The sequence below is a fragment of the Crinia signifera genome, chromosome 7, assembly GCF_055691185.1.
Source record: "Crinia signifera chromosome 7, ASM5569118v1, whole genome shotgun sequence".
Classification (NCBI taxonomy): Eukaryota; Metazoa; Chordata; class Amphibia; order Anura; family Myobatrachidae; genus Crinia; species Crinia signifera.
Genome location: NC_139223.1, coordinates 158059343 through 158082195, shown reverse-complemented (window position 1 = coordinate 158082195; position 22853 = coordinate 158059343). Strand labels below are relative to the sequence as shown.

Below are 22853 nucleotides of genomic sequence, written 5' to 3'. Positions count from 1 at the left end.
ATTTATTTTTTTCAAATCTGTTTATTAATTTTTCCAACAGTAGTACAAAATGACACATATCTTGGCCTTAAGAGAAAGGTATTTCATAAGTTTACAGCAGGCATTAAACTCATTACATATGACACATTTCCATATACAATATCTCAAACCGCCACTTTTCTTCTGATGATTGATCTTCTGCTATTTTAAAGCTATGGTGTAATGCCAGATGTATTCTGCTAACCGTTTGCTTTTAATCTCTAAGGCCCATACAGACACAAAGAACAAACAAAAAGACATACTACATTAGACAAGGGGGTTACAAACACATAACATAGGGTAAAAAAGAGGGGAAGGCGTATAAGGGAGTGAGGGCGTTTTTATCCATGTGGAGTCAAAATCACTTGATATTCTTTGGAGCTCTTGTTTACTTTATCATACTGTATATGGATATATTGCTCCCTTTCACATTTGAGACATTCATCTACTGTATAACGTTGACTCGAACTAGCATGTTGCTTATTCTCTATTGATGATTATTCTCTTTTTTTTTTTTTTTTCCCTCAAATTACAATATATATATTATAATACTGTGTGGGAGTGTGCTAATTCAATGATTCTATGCCACCTAAATAAGCCGTAGAGTTCTATTCCATTTTCTATGTTTTGCACACGGCTAACGTATAAATAAGCAAACCCGACAGAGGGTAGGGGGGGGGGGAGGTGAAAGAAAAAGGGGGGGGGGGGGGAATGAGCGTCGCCAGCATAGTCTAAGCTTCTTATCCTAATTCTTTTTTTTTTTTTATTATAATTTTATTTTTATTTTTTATTTTTTTTATATGGGTATGCAGATATCCCTGTCTTATTCTATTTTTATTCTTTTATAGGTCCTCCTGTCCTCCACTAATCTTCCCTGTCGAGGGATCATTACTCATTTGGGATATTATGGTATTCCAACCACGGGGACCAGGTTTCCTTAAATATTTCTGTTTTCTCATCTACAATACTTGAGAGGAGTTCCATCTGATATATGTGCCAGATGGCCTCTTTTATGATAGAAGGGGTTTCCTTTGTTTTCCAGTTAGTGGCAATTTTAATCTTTACTGCTGCCAATGCAAACCATATAAATTTTTGTATTGCGTTATTAACCCCTGGCATTTTTTGAGGGAGAATTAAGTATTCCGGGGCAGTTGGGATAGCTATCCCTGTTACCCTCTGAATTAAATTAACGACTTTCTTCCAGGTCTCTTGGATTCGTGGGCAGCCCCAATAAATATGATTTAATGTGCCCTGTTCCCCACAATCTCGCCAACATTGGTTGGTGGCATCAGGGTAGATATGTTTAAGTCTATTTGGAGTTAGATACCACCGCGTGTAAATCTTATATGTATTTTCTCTATATCGGATCGATTGAGAGAATGAAATCAGGTTCTGTCTGATTCTGTTCCATTCCTCTGGTGTCAGCTGTTTCCCTATCTCCCCTTCCCAGGCTGCTTCATGTGGCAATCTATTCGGTTTTTTATAGTTCAGTAGTAATTTATATATAGTTGATATTAAACCTCTGGATGTTGCCCTCCTCTGACAGAGATCTTCTATTATAGTTTTGGGGTGGGCTTTTTGTTTTTTGCTGACTTTCATAAAGTAACTGCGTATTTGAAGATATTGGTAATAAGCTTTAGATGGAATGTCATATTTACCCTTGATATCCTCAAAGGAGGGAAAACCGCCAGAGGCCTCCATCTCATTAATAAATAATATATCCGTTTTTGTCCAAGTTTTCTTGAAGCTTAATTCTTTACTTACTGGTAGTTGCGGGTTATCCCACATTGGGATCAGCTTGGGGGGTTGGGAACTCAAGTTATATTCCTTATTTAATTTGTCCCATATTGCTAAAGAAAGCGAAATGACAGGAAAACTCTTTATCAATCCTGGCCTTTCGTTTTTAGACTGCCAGAGTAAAGTTGAGACGGTGTGCAGCTGGAGTACTCCCGATTCCAGCTGGACCCATCTCCGAGTTGTATTATCGGAGTGCCACAAAATCAGTTGTGCGCATTGTGCTGAATAATAGTAGTTTTTTAGATTTGGAACTCCCAGTCCACCCTCCTTTGTTCCGTATTGTAGGGTCTTGAATCGTACCCTTGCTCTCTTCCCTGACCATAAAAAGCGAGAGAAGACCTTATGTAGGTTTTTAAATATCTCGGCTGGGATTCTAATGGGCAACGCTTGAAATAAGTACAATATTCTTGGCAGAATATTCATTTTCAGAACATTAGCTCTGCCTGTCCATGAGATAAAGAGTTGCGTCCATCCCTTTAAATCATTTGTGATCTCATTTATTATCTTCGGGAAGTTTGCGTTATATAACTGATAGTAATTTTTTGTAATATTTATTCCTAAATATTTTAACTGAGAGTTCTTCCAGCTAATTGGATATGCCGACGATATACTTCTTTTCTCGTCTATTGAGACATAAAAATCCAAGACCTCGGTTTTATCTGTATTGATCTTAAAGTTCGATATTATACCGAACTCCTGGATCGTCTCAAACGTCTTTCTTATTGATGGTTCAGGTTCCGATATCGTTAGGAGTATATCATCGGCATAAAGAGCCATTTTATATGTTTCCGTTCCAATTTTTATCCCCTTTATTTCCTTCTCATTTCTTATTTTCGCCGCCAGGGGTTCAACCATGAGGGCGAAAATAAGGGGCGAGAGTGGGCATCCCTGTCTAGTCCCGTTATTAATTTTTAGTGGGCATGACTTGATCCCATTAACGCTTATGACCGCCGATGGTGTTTTGTATAGTGCTTGAATGCCTGTCAAAAATCTTCCTCTAATTCCATATCTGGGGAGCAGATGATTCATGTAAGGCCAAGAGACTCTGTCAAAAGCCTTTTCCGCATCTAGGCTCATTACTAGAGCGGGCGTCTCAGAGTTGTGTATGGCCTGAATCGTATCAATAGCTCTCCTGATATTTTCAAAGGCCTGTCTTGATTGTAGGAACCCTACCTGGTCGGGGTGGACTATTGAGGGTGCCACTTTTGGTAATCGGTTAGCTAAGATTTTTGCAAATAATTTGAGGTCTGAGTTTAATAAAGAGATTGGCCGGTAGTTACTACAGAGGGTATGATCTCGGTCTGGCTTTGGGATTACTATTATCTCGGCTGTTGTTGTGGCCTGGTCTAGAGGTTGTCCTTCCAGGATTGAATCAAACAAAGTTTTTAAATTGGGGGTTAAGATTTTACTAAATTTTTTGTAGTATATGGCTGAAAAGCCATCTGGGCCGGGTGCTGAGGAGTTTTTTAGGGTTTTGATGGTAAATTCAATCTCTTCCACTGAGATGGGGGCTTCTAGTGTTAGTATTTGAGCCTCTGATAGGCTTGGTAGATTACATGCTGAAATAAACTGTTCAAACCTGTTTTTAAACTCCTCTTCCGTGATATCGTTTGGAATATTATATAATGCCTCATAAAACTCTCTAAACCTCTGAGACATGGCCTTCGGATCGTACACTAAGTTGTTGTTAGAATCCTTGATTGCATAGATTCGATCTCTCTGCCTTCTTTTCCGCAATCGATGAGCCAGTAGCGCATCTGCTTTATCGCCCTTGGCGTAGAATTTATATTGTAACCATTTCATCGTGTTTGCCACTTTTTTTGAATGTAATTGAAAAAGCTGACTCTTTAAAGCGAGAAGTTTGCTATATATGGTACGTTTAGGCTTTTTTTGATGAGTAAACGTTAACGTGGTTATTTGTTGCTCTAATTCTTTTATTAATTTTTCATCTTTAAGTTTTTGGGCTTTCGTTAATTTTATTATCTGGCCTCTAATTACTGCTTTGTGGGCTTCCCATATTATGGCAGGCTTCACTTCCTCCGTATTGTTTAATTCAAAGTATTCTATTAAGGAATTTTCTATCTCTGTCCTATCCTTCTGCTTGGACAGTATTGCAGAATTTAGTCTCCACCTATATATCGCTGGGTCAGGATGGTTAAGTTGAAGCGTTATTGTAATAGCTAGGTGATCTGACCAGACTACTGGCGTTGCCCATGCCTTTATTAAGTTTTTAGTTGTGTGGGTATCCACTAAGAAATAGTCCAGTCGAGAATGGACTTTGTGTGGAATTGAAAAATGGGTAAATATACGTTCCTTTGGATAGAGAGTCCTCCACGCGTCATATAGATTATTTGCTGTAATAATCTCCTTGAGTCTTTTTGCTTCCTTTATTACTTTTAAACTTGGGGGTGTACTAGCTTCTCTATCCATTTTAGGATCCGCTATGGCATTAAGATCTCCTCCTATAATAATTTTACCCTTTGAAATTTTATCTAATTTTTTAAAGAAGTCTATATGAAATTTCTTCTGTTCTACATTTGGGACATATATTGATGCTATTGTTAATGTGCATTTTGCGATAGAGATTACTATAATATTGAAGCGTCCATTTGGATCTGAATATTGCTGGATGATTTTGTATGTTAAAGAGTTATGTAAAAGAATTGCTGTCCCTTTCTTTTTTTTAACCGAGGTAGAGTAAAATAAATCTGGGAACGATCTTGAGGACAGAGAAGGATGTTCGTTTTTAAAGTGGGTTTCTTGCAGTAATAATATTTTTATTTTTTGTTTTTAAAAAAATTGAAGCGCCATTGCCCTTTTTCGCGGTGAATTCAGGCCATTGACATTCAATGACATAATATTTATCGACATGGGATCTGTTGGGGTGGCTTTCTAGATATAATCTGCATACCGCTGTACATATGCTCAGTCTGGCGGTGCCCAGGGACAACAAGGGGAGGACATGACACACACAACACTGGATCTGTCGACATATAACACATATAACATAAACTATTTGATGCGTCACAGCGCATCATTCTGACCGTTAAATGACAATAAACGGTGACCCTACCCTTCTTTTGAGGGGCTTTTCCCTTACTAAAGGGATGCCTCCCGGGATGGGGTAGCTTGGGGGGGGGGGGGGGGGGCTCCAGAGAGCCACAAAAAAAAAAAAAAAAAAAAAAGAATTACACTACGCAGTGAAACAGAAAGCAGGAGTGAGGTTGTACTACCTTTCTTTCTACCACCGTGTGGTGGATCGCTGTAAGAAGTGGGGGTGGAAGGTGGGTTCTCTTATTAGGATGAATATACTGTATAGGATAATTACGTATAGCGTGAAGAAGTCTCATTACCTTCTTCTCTACCTTTATACCGGCTGCTCTTTCAGTCGTATGAGACTTTCATTTTATCTCCTACACATATCTTTGGGAACTTCTCTTTCCCTTTTTTTTTCCCTTCTCCTTTCCCTTTCCTTCTCCTTCTCTTTTTCCCTCCTCATCATTCCCTCCTTCTTCCCCTTCTCTTCCCCCTCTCCCCCCTCCCTCCCTCCTTCCCTCCCTCCCCTCTTTAATTATCTTAGGTGGTTGTGTTTACCCCCCCATATGGGAATCACATATTCTCCCCAAAGGGTGAAGTACTCATATAAGTACTTCTACGTACTTTTGTTTAGAGATTGCCTTATTTTCCTATATGGATTCTAGTACACTCCTAAGAGTGATCCGTCAATGTCGTCCCATATAAGGGGAAGCCACCATTCTCCATGAAGCTCTCAGGAGGCTTACACCCAGACTTATCTGGATGTTAAAATAATAATTCTATATAGAGTAGTTATTTATATAGCGCACACATATTCCACAGCGCTGTACAGAGACTATTATTACCAGTTATTATATAGCGCACACATATTCCACAGCGCTGTACAGAGTTTATTATTACCAGTTATTATATAGCGCACACATATTCCGCAGCGCTGTACAGAGACTATTATTACCAGTTTTTATATAGCGCACACATATTCCGCAGTGCTGTACAGAGAATATTATTACCAGTTATTTATATAGCGCACACATATTCCGCAGCCCTGTACAGAGACTATTATTACCAGTTATTATATCGCCCCCATATATTCTGCAGCACTGTACAGAGAGTATTATTACCAGTTATTATATAGCGCACACATATTCCGCAGCGCTGTACAGAGCGTATTATTACCAGTTATTATATAGCGCACACATATTCCGCAGCGATGTACAGAGAATATTATTACCAGTTATTATATAGGGCACACATATTTCGCAGCGCTGTACAGAGACTATTATTACCAGTTATTATATAGTGCACACATATTCCGCAGCGCTGTACAGAGACTATTATTACCAGTTATTATATAGGGCACACATATTTCGCAGCGCTGTACAGAGGATATTATTACCAGTTATTTATATAGGGCACACATATTCCGCAGCGCTGTACAGAGAATATTATTACCAGTTATTATGTAGCACACACATATTCCACAGCGCTGTACAGAGAATATTATCACTAGTTATTTATATAGCGCACACATATTCCACAGCGCTGTACAGAGACTATTATTACCAGTTATTATATAGCGCACACATATTCTGCAGCCCTGTACAGAGACTATTACCAGTTACAGTATTTATATAGTGCACACATATTCCGCAGCGCTGTACAATTATTATTATTACCAGTTATTATATAGCACCCACATATTCCGTAGCGCTGTACAGAGATTATTATTACCAGTTATTTATATAGTGCACACCTATTCCGCAGCCCTGTACAAAGATTATTATTACCAGTTATTATATAGCGCACAAATATTCTGCAGCGCTGTGTAGAGAATATGATTACCAGCTATTATATAGCGCATACATATTCCGCAGCGCTTTACACAGAATACTTGAACATCAGTCCCTACCCCAGTGGAGCTTGCAATCTATATTGCCTACCACATGCACACGCACACATAGACCTTCTAGGATTAATTTGTTAGGAGACCATTATCATACCAGTATATTTTTTGAATGTGGAAGGAAACTGGAATACCCGGAGGAAACCCATGCAATTATGGGGAGATTATACAAACTACACACAGTTAGGGTTAGGGTTATCACACCCATGACCTCAGCGCTGTGAGGCAATAATGCTAACCATTACACCATCCGTACTTCCTCTTATCCTGGATCCTTATTTTGCTTTTGATCTAGACCCATATGTTCTAGACAATGAGACTTAGGGCCTTATTCTAGTTTACTCTTTCTGACAAAATCCTTCTTAGATGGACAAAACCATGTGCATTGCAGGGGGCAGATGTAAAATGTGCAGAGATAATTAGATTTGGGTGAGTTATTTTGTTTCTGTGCAGGGTAAATACTGACTGCTTTATTTTTACACTGCAATATAGATCTCACTTTGAAGTAAAACCCCACCCAAATCGAATTCTCTCTGCACAAGTTACATCTGCCCCACCTGCAGTACACATGGTTTTGTCCATCTAAGAAGGATTTTGTCAGAAAGAGTGAACTAGAATAAGGCCCTTAATATCCTACACTGTCTGTATCAGTTTTCAATCAAACTAAATTACATTAAAAATATATATATATTATTTTATTTAATAGTTCATCCACTTTGATATTGCCCTTTACTTCCAAATATTTCCTTCTTCCCCTTCAAAAAACGCTGGTTAGTTATATATGCAGCAGTAGCACCAGCGCTACAAAGGCCGCAGAGGATAATGATTAGGCCTACGCAGAGGATAATGATTAGGTTTACGCAGAGGATAATGATTAGGTTTACGCAGAGGATAATGATTATGCCTACGCAGAGGATAATGATTACCCTACGCAGAGGATAATGATTAGGCCTACGCAGAGGATAATGATTAGGCCTACGCAGAGGATAATGATTAGGCCTACGCAGAGGATAATGATTATGTCTACGCAGAGGATAATGATTAGGCCTACGCAGAGGATAATGATTAGGTTTACGCAGAGGATAATGATTATGCCTACGCAGAGGATAATGATATCCCTACGCAGAGGATAATGATATCCCTACGCAGAGGATAATGATTAGGCCTACGCAGAGGATAATGATTAGGCCTACGCAGAGGATAATGATTAGGCCTACGCAGAGGATAATGATTAGGCCTACGCAGAGGATAATGATATCCCTACGCAGAGGATAATGATTAGGTCTACGCAGAGTATAATGATTAGGCCTACGCAGAGGATAATGATTAGGCCTAGGCAGAGGATAATGATTAGGCCTACGCAGAGGATAATGATTAGGCCTACGCAGAGGATAATGATTAGGCCTACGCAGAGGATAATGATTAGGCCTACGCAGAGGATAATGATTAGGCCTACGCAGAGGATAATGATTAGGCCTACGCAGAGGATAATGATTAGGCCTACGCAGAGGATAATGATTAGGCCTACGCAGAGGATAATGATTAGGCCTACGCAGAGGATAATGATATCCCTACGCAGAGGATAATGATTAGGCCTACGCAGAGGATAATGATTGTATTAGTATAAGCTGTGTATTGCAATATTTGAATCACTTTTACTTTGTTTTTCTGTCTTTTAAAGATGATATTAACCAGTGAGTCGGAAAGTGGGCAAGTGTTCCATGTCATTCCTTCCCCCCAGTCTGGCACGGCCCAGCTGCTCATCCCTCAGGGGATTGGTAAGTAAGAAGAACAGGCACCACCAGAGTGGAGAGCTGTCGTGTCACAATAATCCCTGAACTGAGGGGTAGATGTATGAAGCAGTGATAAGGGAGGATAAATCATAAAGTGCCTGGTACTTTATCACCGGCCAATCAGCTCCAAACTGTCCCTTTTAAATCCATCTGTTACTTAACAGTCAGGAGCTGATTGTCCGGTGATAAGTACCAGGCACTTTATCACTTCTCCTCCCTCATCACTGCTTCATACATCTACACCTGAGCTTTCTCATGAGCTTCAGTCATTCTCTGTAGTTCACTTTTCCAGGCATGAAACAGCGCTGTGACCAGAGGAAGTCATATCCTGAGAGCCGGCATCCTCAGTCGGTGCAGTCCTGTTCCCCATAGGTCTGGCCATTTTTGGGTATCTATTATGTGCCCACATAGTGCTCTTGCAGAATCTGATCTACTGCTTTCTCAGGGTGCAGTGGTTCTGGCTCAGAGGGTAGGAGCTCTGTACAGCAGCAGCAAATGGGTGGTTTCCGACTACCTGTAGGGGCTAGGACACCTCCATCCTATGAACATTTAGGCACAGCTAATGAGCAACAAGAGGTAGATGTATGAAGCAGTGATAGAAGTGGAGAAGTGAGCTACGGCAACCAATCAGCTGCTATGTATAATTTAGCATGCATTTAATGAATGTCTCTTCAAAGCTGATTGGTTGCCATGGTAACTTCTACACTCTTATCACTGATTCATACAGCTACCCACAGGGATAGTGTAGCATTCATAAGAAGTATTAGCGGATGTAATCTATGGTTCTTCCTGCAGTTTGTCAGATCCCAGATCTCTCCTGCAGGGTTCCTCTCAGTGCAGTAACTTGGGGGCACCCCACATGATTGATTTGAGTCTGTGACCAGCTCTCTGTGTGTGTGTGTGTGTGGGTGTGTGTGGCCCAGGCATCGGGAAGTGCATAGTTACAGTGGAGATAGGACATACCGTATATATAAGGAGATTGCTGCTGTGTCACAGAGATTGCTGCTATCTCTGGGAGATTGCTGGACTGTCATGAAAATCGCTGCTATGTCAGGGAGTCAAGGAGATTGCGACTATGTCAGGGAGAACACGGCTATGTCAGGGAGTCAAGGAGATCGGGACTATGTCAGGGAGAACACGGCTATGTCAGGGAGTCAAGGAGATCGCGACTATGTCAGGGAGAACAAGGCTATGTCAGGGAGTCAAGGAGATTGCGACTATGTCAGGGACAACACGGCTGAGTCAAGGAGATCGCAACTATGTCAGGGAGAACACGGCTATGTCAGGGAGTCAAGGAGATCGGGGCTATGTCAGGGAGAACACGGCTATGTCAGGGAGTCAAGGAGATCGCGACTATGTCATGGAGAACAAGGCTATGTCAGGGAGTCAAGGAGATCGCGACTATGTAAAGGAAAACTCGGCTATGTCAGGGAGTCAAGGAGATCGCGACTATGTCAGGGAGAACATGGCTATGTCGGAGTCACGGAGATCACGACTATGTCAGGGAGAACACGGCTATGTTAGGGAGAACACAGCTATGTCAAGGAGATCGCGACTATGTCAGGGAGAACATGGCTATGTCAGGGAGTCAAGAAGATCGTGACTATGTAAGGGAGAACATGGCTATGTCAGGGAGTCAAGAAGATCGTGACTATGTAAGGGAGAACACGGCTTTGTCAGGGAGTCAAGGAGATCGTGACTATGCCAGGGAGAACACGGCTATGTCAGGGAGTCAAGGAGATCGCGACTATGTCAGGGAGAACACGGCTATGTCAGGGAGTCAAGGAGATCACGACTATGTCAGGGAGAATACGCCTATGTCAGGGAGTCAAGGAGATCGCGAATATGTCAGGGAGAACACGGCTATGTCAGGGAGTCAAGGAGATAGCGACTACTGTATGTCAGGGAGAACACGTCTATGTCAGGGAGTCAAGGAGATCGCGACTATGTCAGGGAGAACACGACTATGTCATGGAGTCAAGGAGATTACAACTATGTCAGGGAGAACATTGCTATGTTATGAAGTCAAGGAGATCGCGATTATGTCAGGGAGAACACGTCTATGTCAGGGAGAACACGTCTATGTCAAGGAGATCGCGACTATGTCAGGGAGAACACGGCTATGTCTGGGAGTCAGGGAGATCGCAACTATATCAGGGAGAACATGGCTATGTCGGAGTCAAGGAGATCGCAACTATGTCAAGGAGAACACGCCTATGTCAGGGAGTCAAGGAGATCGCGACTATGTCGGCGAGAACATGGCTATGTCAGGGAGTCAAGAAGATCGCGACTATGTCAGGGAGAACACGGCTATGTCATGGAATCAAGGAGATCGTGACTAGGTGAGGGAGAACACGGCTTTGTCAGGGTGTCAAGGAGATCGCGACTATGTCAGGGAGAACACGGCTGAATCAAGGAGATCGCGACTATGTCAGGGAGAACACGGCTATGTCAGGGAGTCAAGGAGATTGCGACTACTGTATTTAAGGGAGAACATGGCTATGTCAGGGAGTCAAGAAGATCGTGACTATGTAAGGGAGAACATGGCTATGTCAGGGAGTCAAGAAGATCGTGACTATGTAAGGGAGAACACGGCTATGTCATGGAATCAAGGAGATCGTGACTAGGTGAGGGAGAACACGGCTTTGTCAGGGAGTCAAGGAGATTGCGACTATGTCAGGGAGAACACGGCTATGTCAGGGAGTCGAGGATATCGCGACTATGTCAGGGAGAACACGGCTATGTCAGGGAGTCAAGGATATCGCGACTATGTCAGGGAGAACACGGCTTTGTCAGGGAGTCAAGGAGATTGCGACTATGTCAGGGAGAACACGGCTATGTCAGGGAGTCAAGGATATTGCGACTATGTCAGGGAGAACATGGCTATGTCAGGGAGTCAAGGATATTGCGACTATGTCAGGGAGAACACGCCTATGTCAGGGAGTCAAGGAGATCGCGACTATGTCAGGGAGAACACGGCTATGTCACGGAGTCAAGGATATCGCAACTATATCAGGGAGAACATGGCTATGTCGGAGTCACGGAGATCGGGCCTATGTCAGGGAGAACATGGCTATGTCAGGGAGAACACAGCTATGTCAAGGAGTTTGCAACTATGTCAGGGAGAACATGGCTATGTCAGGGAGTCAAAGAGATCGCGATTATGTCAGGGAGAACACATCTACGTCAGGGAGAACACGTCTATGTCAAGGAGATTGCGACTATGTCAGGGAGAAGATGGCTATGTCGGAGTCAAGGAGATTGCGATTATGTCAGGGAGAACACGTCTATGTCAAGGAGATCGCGACTATGTCAGGGAGAACACGGCTATGTCAGGGAGTCAAGGAGATCGCAACTATGTCAGGGAGAACACGGCTATGTCAGGGAGAACATGGCTATGTCAGGGAGTCAAGGAGATCACAACTATGTCAGGGAGTCAAGGAGATCGCGACTATGTCAGGGAGAACATGACTATGTCAGGGAGAACATGTCTATGTCAGGGAGTCAAGGAGATCATGACTATGTCAGGGAGATCGCAACTATGTCAGGGAGAACATGGCTATGTCGGAGTCACGGAGATCATGACTATGTCAGGGAGAACACGGCTATGTCAAGGAGATCGCGACTATGTCTGGGAGAACATTGCTATGTCAGGGAGTCAAGAAGATTGTGACTATGTAAGGGAGAACACGGCTATGTCTGGGAGTCAAGGAGATCGCAACTATATCAGGAAGAAGATGGCTATGTCGGAGTCAAGGAGATCGCGACTATGTCAGGGAGAACACGGCCATGTCAGGGAGTCAAGGAGATCGCTACTATGTCAGGGAGAACACTGCTATGTCAGGGAGTCAAGGAGATCGCGACTATGTCAGGGAGAACAGGGCTATCAACTTTTTTGGGGTTGGGTTGGATTGGCACTGGTATAGGTAGTAGGTAGGAATATGTAATTACCAACATAAACACTGTTGCTCTGTTATAAGATTTAACGGCTTTGGTCTGTGGTTGGTGGTGCTCCCAAAATGGAGTTCAATAGTTGAACTGTAACAAGAAGTCTGGAGATGACTCAAAGGGAACCCGACAAGGCTTTTTGGGGCACACTTATAAACAATATGAAAATGAAATGATGTCTACATAATAAGATGTAACTTTTAATGGTTCAACACTTAAAATAAAGGTTTGATTCTTCCCTCCACTTTGAAGGAATAAATCAGAAAAAAACCCAGTTCAGTAGTGGGTTTGTAAGTACATGCAGCGAAAATTTCTTTATACGTAAACTGTTCCTCTAAAAATACATGAAGGATCAATATTTTGACATCCGAATTGTTTATCGTAGAGGAAAATAACAGTTATGGTGGTGCAGGACACACCTCCTTATTGCAAGGAATTGGTGATGGGGGACAGAGGATCAGGAAATAAGGTGAGAGGAGGGAGAGAAAAGATAACGGTCATGCATAACTCCCACAGCGTATTTGCTTCTGCTGTTATGATGAGCTATGATTATTCTACAGCCATACCTCACTGAAACCGCCTGGTACCAGCCGAACCCAGAAGCTAAACAGTGATGGGCCGACCTAGTACCTGTCTGGGGAACTAACAGGGAATAGCCGGTGCTGTAGCTCATCATAACAGCAGAAGCAAATACGCTGTGGGAGTTATGCATGACCGTTATTTTTTCTCTCCCTCCTCTCACCTTATTTCCTGATCCTCTGTCCACTGTCCCCCATCACCAATTCCTTGCAATAAGGAGGTGTGTCCTGCGCCAACTTAACTGTTATTTTCCTCTACGATAAACAATTCGGATGTCAAAATATTGATCCTTCATGTATTTTTAGAGGAACAGTTTATGTATAAAGAAATTTTCGCTGCATGTACTTACAAACCCACTACTGAACTGGGTTTTTTTCTGATTTATTCCTTCAAAGTGGAGGGAAGAATCAAACCTTTATTTTAAGTGTTGAACCATTAAAAGTTACATCTTAATATGTAGACATCATTTCATTTTCATATTGTTTATAAGTGTGCCCCAAAAAGCCTTGTCGGGTTCCCTTTGAGTCATCTCCAGACTTCTTGTTATAGAGAACAGGGCTATGTCAGGAAGTCAAGGAGATCGCGACTATGTCAGTGAGAACACGGCTATGTCAGGGAGTCAGGCATATTGCTGCTATGTCAGGGAAATTGTTTAACATCTGTTTTTATATATATATTACAGAGCCTGTAGAACTGAACACGTCCAGTGGCAACTTGGATACTGGATCGGAGAGTGCTATGCCAGAAAACACAAGCAGCTTAATCATTCACTCCAACACGTCACTCGCTGTGTCAAAGAAGTCACCTACCAGGTAGTATAAAAAGTCCCTGTTTAGCATCCCAAGTCCAATGATTAGTAACAATCCTAATAGATTTGTAAAGATTTCTCAATATTTATTTATTATTTATTTGCAGTTTCTTATATAGCGCAGCAGATTCCGTTGCGCTTTACAATAGTAGACAGTGATAATACAAACTGGGTAACAGACAGACTTGGAGGTAGGAGGGCCCTGCTGCAAGCTTACAATCTATAGGGATATAGGAGGGAAACACAAGGACAGGCATCAGTAATAGCATAGCAGTCCCAACAAGTTACACGTCCAGAAGGGAAGCTATATAATACAAAAGTGCCTCAGAGGGTTATGCGTGTAGAACTTAAATATTATAGGCTTGCCTGAAGAGGTGAGTTTTCAGGGAACGCTTGAAAGTTTGGAGGCTAGCGGAGAGTCTTATTGTGCATGATATTATTATAAGCTCATCCTAATTTATAAAAAGGTGAAAATCCAAACTGCACACTACAAAGACACATTCTCATACATCCAGTCTGGGGGACACTTAAACTGGCCATAAACTACTGCAATGTATCATGCGACCCTGCTCCCCACCTCCGGTAGGGCGGTCCAAGTCTGGCTTAAAGGTCCAAGCTCCAGATTCTATCCGAGGTGCATGGGACTGTGCATTGGAACTGTCAGGTGCGTGTCCCGGCCATTGCCTGGTAACTGGGATGCTGAACCTCCTGTTCCCCGCCTGGTGTCTGGATGACGCTGAGCGCATGTGCTGCTGGTCTCGACCTGGCACCTAGCAACAGGCTGATGCCGGGCGCTCAGGGCCGCCGGCTGCCTGGCAACGGGAATGTCAGGTACAAGCAGCGTCTCCTGTTATCCATTAAAGCTTAGGGTTGCTACAGCTGCACTGATAGTTCCTGTTCCTGTTTAACCTGTCAGCTGTGGTGTACCTGCATGTCAGAGACCTTGCCATAGCTCCAGTTTGTCCCAGCTCCCCTGCAGCTCAGATCCTGGTGTAAAGCTTCCACTCAGGCCGGTCCTAACCTTGTCGTTGTTGCATTATTCACACTGCAGAGCATTTACATATGTTGCTTATAACATCCTATGCATTGTTGCACCTTTATTTATAAACAGTCTCTTGCTTCATTGTTAATAACACCTTATGCATTGTTGCATCAGTCTTTACAGTCTCTTGTTTAGTTGCTTATAACACCTACTGCATTGTTGCAATCAGCCCTCTCAGTGGCGTAAGTTCGGCCCAGGCACCCGGGGGCAAGATTTTTGTTGGTGCTCCCCATCACCACCACTTTATTAAATATGATGCACAGAGCCGGCCCTAAGCGTAACTAGAACTTTGTGGGCCCCTTAGCAAAATTTTAAAAGGGCCCCCCTCTGCCCCTACCCTATCCTTTATCAGTACAATGCCCTTTAGGAGAATAGGAGACAGATGGGAGTTAGAGAGAAAGAGGGTTCATGAAAAAAGAGGGAAGGAAAAGAAAGAGAGGGATTTCGGGTAGAAATGGATGAGAGAGAAAGGACATCAGAGGGACAGAGGGAGGGTATCAGGGGGTAGGGAGATGCAAAAGAGAAGGCTGCAAATGGGAGTGAGAGAGTCTCAGGGAGAAAAGGACAGAGTATGAGGAAAGAGTTGCAGGGAGAGAAAGAGGAAGAGAGGGTGTCAGTGATACGAGAGAGAAAGAGTATTAAGGAAGAGAAGGTTTCAGGGGCATAGGTGGACGTGGGGTAAGGGGGCATAGGTGAACAGGGGGTAAGGAGGCAAAGGCGGATGGGTGGAGACAAGGGGGGCACAGGCAAATATGTAAAAGGGGAAGGGGGCACAGGTGGAAAGGGTGGAGGGGAAGGGGGCACATGCAGACGGGTGGAATGGAAGGGGGGCACAGGTGGACAGGTATGAGGAGAAGGAGGCACACGCAGATGGGTGGAGGAGAAGGGGAAAAGGTTGAGTGGAAGGGAGCACAGGCAGATGGGTGGAGGGGATGGGGCGCAGACGGATGGGTGTTGAGGAAGGGGCACAGACAGACGGATGAAAGGGAAGGGGGTGCAGACAGATGGGTAAAGGAACAATTTTTCTGGAAAAGTGGAATCGAAGTGGGGCGCTCCAAAAATTCTGCTGCCTTTATTTTCAAACCCGTGGATCAATCCCTATTGATCCATTAATACAAGTGACAAAATGCGGGGGTGGGGTTTTGAAAAAAGTGGCGCTGAATGAAAAAAAGAATAAATACTTATCTTCTCATGGAAATCTCTTTCGACTTCTGATACTTTCTTAATCGTCTCTCAATGGAGTAGATAACATGAAAAGACAAGATTTTGACAAAAAAAAGAGGGATGTGATGATCTACTCTTTTGTACAAGGTGTTTTAGAGAAACATCCACCGTCAGCAAGGGGGCATACCTTACTTACAGTGAGATGTTGTAAGGTACATATATAAAGGTATCTTTTCCAAATGATGGGTGCGTACCCATACTCACGAAGTATTAAGCGATGACACTCCTTGAAAGGTTTCTTTCAATTATCCTCAATCATGTAGAGGAAAAGAATGGTGTGTACTTCTCTTATAATAAGTATATATTTATTTCATAAGTAGTACATGTCCAAAAGTTAAAAAAATTTTTACATTAAAATATATATAACTCCTTTACTCTTTCGGTGAAATGAGGGAGGTAAGGAGATCCGGTCTCGATCCACAGTGTGATACCGGTATACACCCAGATGTTATGTGGTGGGATCTTACCTTTTCTCCAACCTTCACCTCACTCACTTGCAGATTAAAAGGCAATGTCCTCCTGCCAACGCGTTTCGAGCTGTGGCTCTTTATGGGTAAAGGAGAAGGGGGCACAGTCGACAGGTGGAGAGGAAGGAGGCAGATGAGTGGAGGGGAAGGGGCAAGGGTGGAGGGAAAGGGGGCACAGACAGATGGGTGGAGGGGAGGGGGCACATACAGATGGGTGGAGGGGAAGAAGGTGTAGACAGATGGGTAGAGGGAAAGTCACATTTGGGACTGGTTGAAAGGTAAAGTTATGGAAACAGGGTAGTTTAGCTTATTTACCTGCTACAGCAACCTGATTGTTCAGTTGAAAGACTGTTAAGAATTGTGAAAACATGTGTCATTATAAGGGTTTTATTTGACTGTGTGCTTAGCCTTTGACTGTAATGTGCAGGAACACTAACACTAAAATACAGCTTTTGAACAATTCCTGTACAGCCACTTACTGTAACAAGTGCAGACCACTCAGTGCCGGCCACAGCATCCCCAACATAGTCCTGGACGCATCAGGCAAACAGAAACTGACTTGCCCAGGAGGCTACAGCCCGAGTCTGTCCTGCAGAAATGCCACATAGAGAGTCCCGGTAGTGCGCTAGGGCAGGGCCGGCAACAGAAATCTTGGGGCCCGGAACACTGATATCTCTGAGGCCCCCCAACACCGAAGGTGGATTGTTATTACATTGCATATTGAATGTATTTTTTTATTAATATAAATAAACAGATAATTAATATTCACAATGCAATATAATAGGGAAGGGCAGATGGGAGGGCACAGCGTTGTGTGGTTTGGTGTGTTGTGTCATTAAACTCATTAGTATGGGTAGCCAGACAGGTGATTAGGCAGTCATGCTTAAAGACCCTGAGTTCCTCAAAGCTTTGGGGCCCCTCAACTGGTCAGGGCTCGGTACGAGTGTCCCCTTTGATGTGTCTGTGAAGTATCCGCCCACTCCTGAGGTCTCGTTACCTTTACAATGGTCTGACTCTTACAAATACCTGGGTATTTTCATTTCTAATGATCATCGTCAATTTATACCCTTGAACCTTGACCCTTTTATTATGCTTCTCCGCTCCAGGGTGCGCTCATGGACTAAATTACCTTTAACCTTGACAGGAAGGGTGAACTTAATTAAAATGATTTTCAAGCCCAAACTACTTTCTGTACTACAACAATCCCCGGTTATACATTCCTCAGAACTTTTTCCCTTGTAATTAACGGTTTACTTTACTCCCTAATTTGGGCCCATGAATGTCCTGACATGTCCTAGAGACAGAAGAGGTGGTTTGGGACTCCCGGCGTTTAGGACCTACTACTATGCTGATCAACTGATGTTTATTTGGCAGTGATTAAATAACTGTGACCCTTCTACTTTGTATTTTCAACTCCTCTCGCAGATTCGCCCTACTCTTTCCCCCCTACAGCTCCTCCTTAGTGCCAACACCATCTTTACTACTGTCCCTTTGATCAGACAAGCAATCTTGGTCTGGAAGCAGGTTCATGTCTTGATGGATGGTCAGGGTTGGGACCCGGAAACTTCATTATACAACCCCCTTTGTCTCCCTGATTTAGTTCATTACAAGTTACTCCTGTCTGGGCTAAATGGGGAGTTTATTACACACCAGACAAACTACATTACTTAGGTAGTATATCTGCTCCAACATGCCCTTAATGTGGTACATTAGATGGCTCCTTTTGTCACCTACTCTGGTCATGTTCCCATATAGCGGCATTCTGGTCGGGAGTTATCGATATTATCATAAACACAGGCATCCGGAGAGACGTTCTTTTGCCTGCAGTATGCTTATTGGCTGCCTTAGAGGAGGACTCTAGATTTACCAACTAGGCGCTATATGATACATTTATCACACGGTACACTTATCACTGGCAATATGGTCACTGAGCGACCATATTGCCAGCGATTGGAGTGTGCACCAGCGATAAGTCGCCAGGTGCGCGCTCCCGTTTTCAGCCCCTGAATGGTCGCCGGTCGGAGGAGCTTGCTCCTCCGACCAGCGACTTCCACTGCCTCTTCTCCTGGCAGTGTGACATTTTCATCTGCGACCATCTCTGGTCGCAGATGAAAACGGGACACTAAGCAATATGATTGCCAGCAACATATTGCCCTGTGTGTACGCGCCTATAGTGTGTATTGCCAAAATTTCGGTACTTGTGTATTATAGCGGCGCCCCCGATGTGCATCGTACGATGAACGTATCGCATTGCATGTCATGTACCCGATGGCATGCGATGCAACGCGATTTTGACCCCCTATACGATGAAAAATCATATAAGCACCCTAGAGGGTGCTTTTGAGCACCCTAATGGGTGCTTGCAATGTTAAATGCACCCCCACGCCACCCCCCCACTATAAACGTGAACCCGAAGCGTGGCTAGCGCAGGCGGTGCGCGTCCTATGACCTTTTCATACCCCCACTATCCACGTCGGCGTGGAGTTGAGAATAGAATAGTGTGGCGAGCGCAGCGAGCCACCGAGCCCGAAGCGTGGCGAGCGGACGCGGATACCTTCACAGGTAAACGCGTCCCTTCGCGGGCTTCACAGGTATCCGCTTGCGCTCGCCACGCTTCGGGCTCGGTGGCTCGCTGCACTCGCCACACTATTATATTCTCAACTCCACGCCGACGTGGATAGTGGGGGTATGAAAAGGTCGTAGGACGTGTACCGCCGCCCCTCGCGGGCTCGCTGCGCTCGCCACGCTTCGGGTTCACGTTTATAGTGGGGGGGTGGCGTGGGGGTGCATTTAACACTGTAAGCACCCATAAGGGTGCTTAACATTGTATAAGCACCCATTAGGGTGCTTATACAGTGTTTAATCGCATCGTATGGCATTGTATGCCATGTACAATGGCATACAATTTGAAAATTGTATGCCATCGTACACTATTGAACGATATCGCGTTGCATCGCATACCATCGTATGCGTTATGGTATGCGATGCGATGGGTGCCGCCAAAATACACAAGTACCAAAATTTCCCTACCACACAATCAGTTAATGATACTGAAAAAATATTGAGCGCTGGTGAAAGGGGAGCAAAAAAAAAAATAAAATAAAAAAATAAAAATAAAAAATTGGGTATAGAGGTGGAGGGATAAAGTATAGGAGGAGAGAGATACAAAGTGGCACCTGTAAAGAAACGGGATTAGTGAAAAGATGTTTACGCTCCTTTGCAGGAGTGAGGTGAAAGTCCGTTCGGGAAAACCTGTAAAACTGTCCCTACCTCTATCCTAGCGCTGACGTGCAGGCTGCAGCGTGGAAGGAGCGAGCGGCAGAGATGTGAAAGCCGCGTCTGAGTGAGCTCCGTTGCTGTAGCGTGTCAGCACGTCCCGTAGCGTCCCGTCTTCACTGATGGTATTCTTAGCGGGGTTGGGGCTGGAGAGCGGGGTGGTGATGTGTGGAATTCCTCTTCTGAACGGGCAGCAGGATCAACGCGTTTCATGCGCAAAGCGCACTTTTTCAAGATGAAGTCTGCTGGGCACTGTTGACTCTTTTAAAAGAAGCTTTATTGGTAAAAACGGATGTGGTCATCCACATTTGGTGGGAACCACATTGCCAGGTTCCATTTTGGAAACTTGAGCAAGTAAAAGATATACTGTAGTTGGTTAAAAAATTTTGCAACAGTGTTTAATAATAATGAAACACTTTTTGTAGTAAAAAGTATTAAGTTAAAAATGTACACAATTCAATACGGGTGCCAGAAAAATAGGATCATTAGATGCAAGAAGAGAAAAAAATGGGGAGAAAGGGAGAAAAGAGAAAAAAAAAAAAAAGGGATTGTTACAAAAAAGCATTAAGCTCGAAATCTATGTTTAAGCCTTTTGGCTGGAGGCTTTGTAGTTCGAAGATCCATTTGGACTCAATTTGTTTTAAACGTCGAATGTGATCTCCGCCTCTCCAGCTGGGTTGTACTTTTTGGATTCCCATAAAAGTTAGTCCCTTGGGATTTTTATCATGGCAAGTGAGAAAATGATTAGAGAGACTATATGTAGATAGGCCTCTTTTGATGTTATAGATGTGCTCGGAGGTCCTTATTTTCAATTGTCTCTTTGTCTGTCCGACATACTGAAATCCACATGTACATTGAAGAAGATAAATAACACCTTCTGAGTCGCAGGAGATAAACTCTTTTATTTTGTATTCTTTTTTGGTGCTATTAGAAAGGAAATTTATAACCGGTTTTGTTGAGGTTCTTCCCTCATTCTTGCATGCTCTACATTTTAGGCAGTAATGGAAACCTTTCGTTTTTGTTTGTTCTTCATTGTCTGTTGGATTGATGGTGCTGGTGACTAGTTCTTGTCTCAGATTTCGGGCTTTTTTGTAAATGATCCTTGGTTTGTTTTGAAGGTATGGTTGTAGATCTTCGTCAAGCTGTAAAATGTGCCAGTTTCTTTGTAAAATCTGTTCAAAGGCCTTATGGTTACTGTTAAATTGAGTTATGAAAGAAAGTTTAGGTTGGTCTTTTTCTTTATTGTGGGTTTTGTATTTTACTATGGTTTTACGGTCAAGTTTGGCAACGGATTCAAGTTGGGTTTTTAGTACTTCTTCTTTATATCCTTTTTGGATGAAATTATTTGTCATGGTCTGTCCTTGCTTGAGGAAAGTGGATGTGTTTGTGCAGTTCCGTCGGATTCTTTTATACTGACCGAGGGGAATGTTTTTGATCCAAGTTGAATGGTGATTGCTTTGTACTGGTAAGATGTTATTGCCGTCAACGGGTTTAGTGTAAGTTTCTGTGATGAGAAGATTATTTTCTATGGAAATGGTAAGATCTAGGAATGTGACGCTCTGTTTGCTTGTTGTAGTGGTGAACTGGAGGTTGAGGCTGTTGTTATTGAGATGTTGTTTGAACTCTTCTAACTCCTCTTCTGATCCTCCCCAGACAAAAAACACATCATCGATGTATGGTTTCCATAGAATAATGTTCTCCAGATGTCGGTTATTGGACCAAATTGTATCGTCCTCCCATTTTGCGACAAACAGATTAGCGTATGAAGGTGCGAAGGGGGTCCCCATCGCGGTTCCGCATACTTGAATATAAAATTCGCCTCCATTCCAGAAATAATTATGTTGTAATATGTATTCGATGCCCTCCATGATGAAGACGACTTGTCGGTTTGGTAGTGATGATTTTGTAAGAAAATGATTAGTGTGGTCACAGCCCTCCTGGTGCCTGATTGACGTATAGAGCGATGTGACATCACTTGTTCCCAGTATATTGTGACTTTTCCACTCCAGGGTGTCCAGTATCTGTAAAATGTGGATGGTGTCTTTAAGAAAACTGTGTTGTTTTGAAACTAGGGGTTGTAAAAATGAGTCTATGTAAACTGAGAGGTTGGATGATATAGAATTTAAACCAGAGACTATCGGGCGTCCGGGGGGATTGGTGAGGTGTTTATGAATTTTGGGCAAACAATAAAAAGTCGGAATTTTCGGATGTTTCACCAGAATAAAATCATATTCATTCTTATTAATGAGACCCAGAAGAATAGCTTCATTAAGCATAGAAATTAATTTGTTTTGATATATGGTAGTAGGATCTGTCGGGAGAATTTTATAGGTGGTGGTGTCGGACAGCAATCTATTTATCTCTTCTTTATATTTTATTTTATCAAGAAGTACTACGCCCCTGCCTTTGTCGGCGGGTTTGATGATAATAGTGTTGTCTTCTTTCAAAGATTTAAGCGCAAGTGACTCCAATCTTTTTTCTCAGTATCTCGCTTATTCACTGCTACTTTTTTAAAACCATGACCCACTACAAATCAATCCATTTAAATTACCAACAACAACGGAACAATATTGAAAATATTTTCTCAAAAAATAACATTCCGTCAGTACCCATTAACAACGACGACGGATTCCAAACACAGTTTCTCAAATTAGAGAAACTCTATGGACAAGAGGCAAGACAATGGTGGGAGATTACTACCCTAAAAAAATACATAGAAAATAGCCTCATTCCAAGAGGGCTAAGAATCTCAAAAAATGTCACCTTTGACCCTGTCATGCCCTCCTTTCATAAAGATTGGAATGAGATTCTTGACAAATGTGCCACAGATCTTATTAAACTCATTATAAAAGACAGATCTGAGAGTCTAACTAAAATCAATGAAGACATCGCTGTCTATGAAAAACGTTTCGAATCATTATCGACAATGGAAGATTTTAAGAATCTAATAAAGATGACAAAT

The 22853-nt window shown here is 42.9% G+C and overlaps 1 protein-coding gene and 1 pseudogene across 3 annotated transcripts in view; both read left to right on the top strand.

Moving 5' to 3' along the window:
- CARF (calcium responsive transcription factor) overlaps positions 1–22853 on the top strand; it is a 120422-nt gene that overhangs the window by 16604 nt on the left and 80965 nt on the right. For all 3 annotated transcript variants that reach the window (XM_083154081.1, XM_083154082.1, XM_083154080.1), the window contains exons 4-5: positions 8436–8532; positions 13757–13886. In XM_083154081.1, coding sequence (XP_083010207.1) covers positions 8436–8532; positions 13757–13886 — 227 coding nt within the window. The remainder of the gene's footprint in view (positions 1–8435; positions 8533–13756; positions 13887–22853) is intronic.
- On the top strand, positions 13048–13166 carry LOC146025352 (5S ribosomal RNA; annotated as a pseudogene).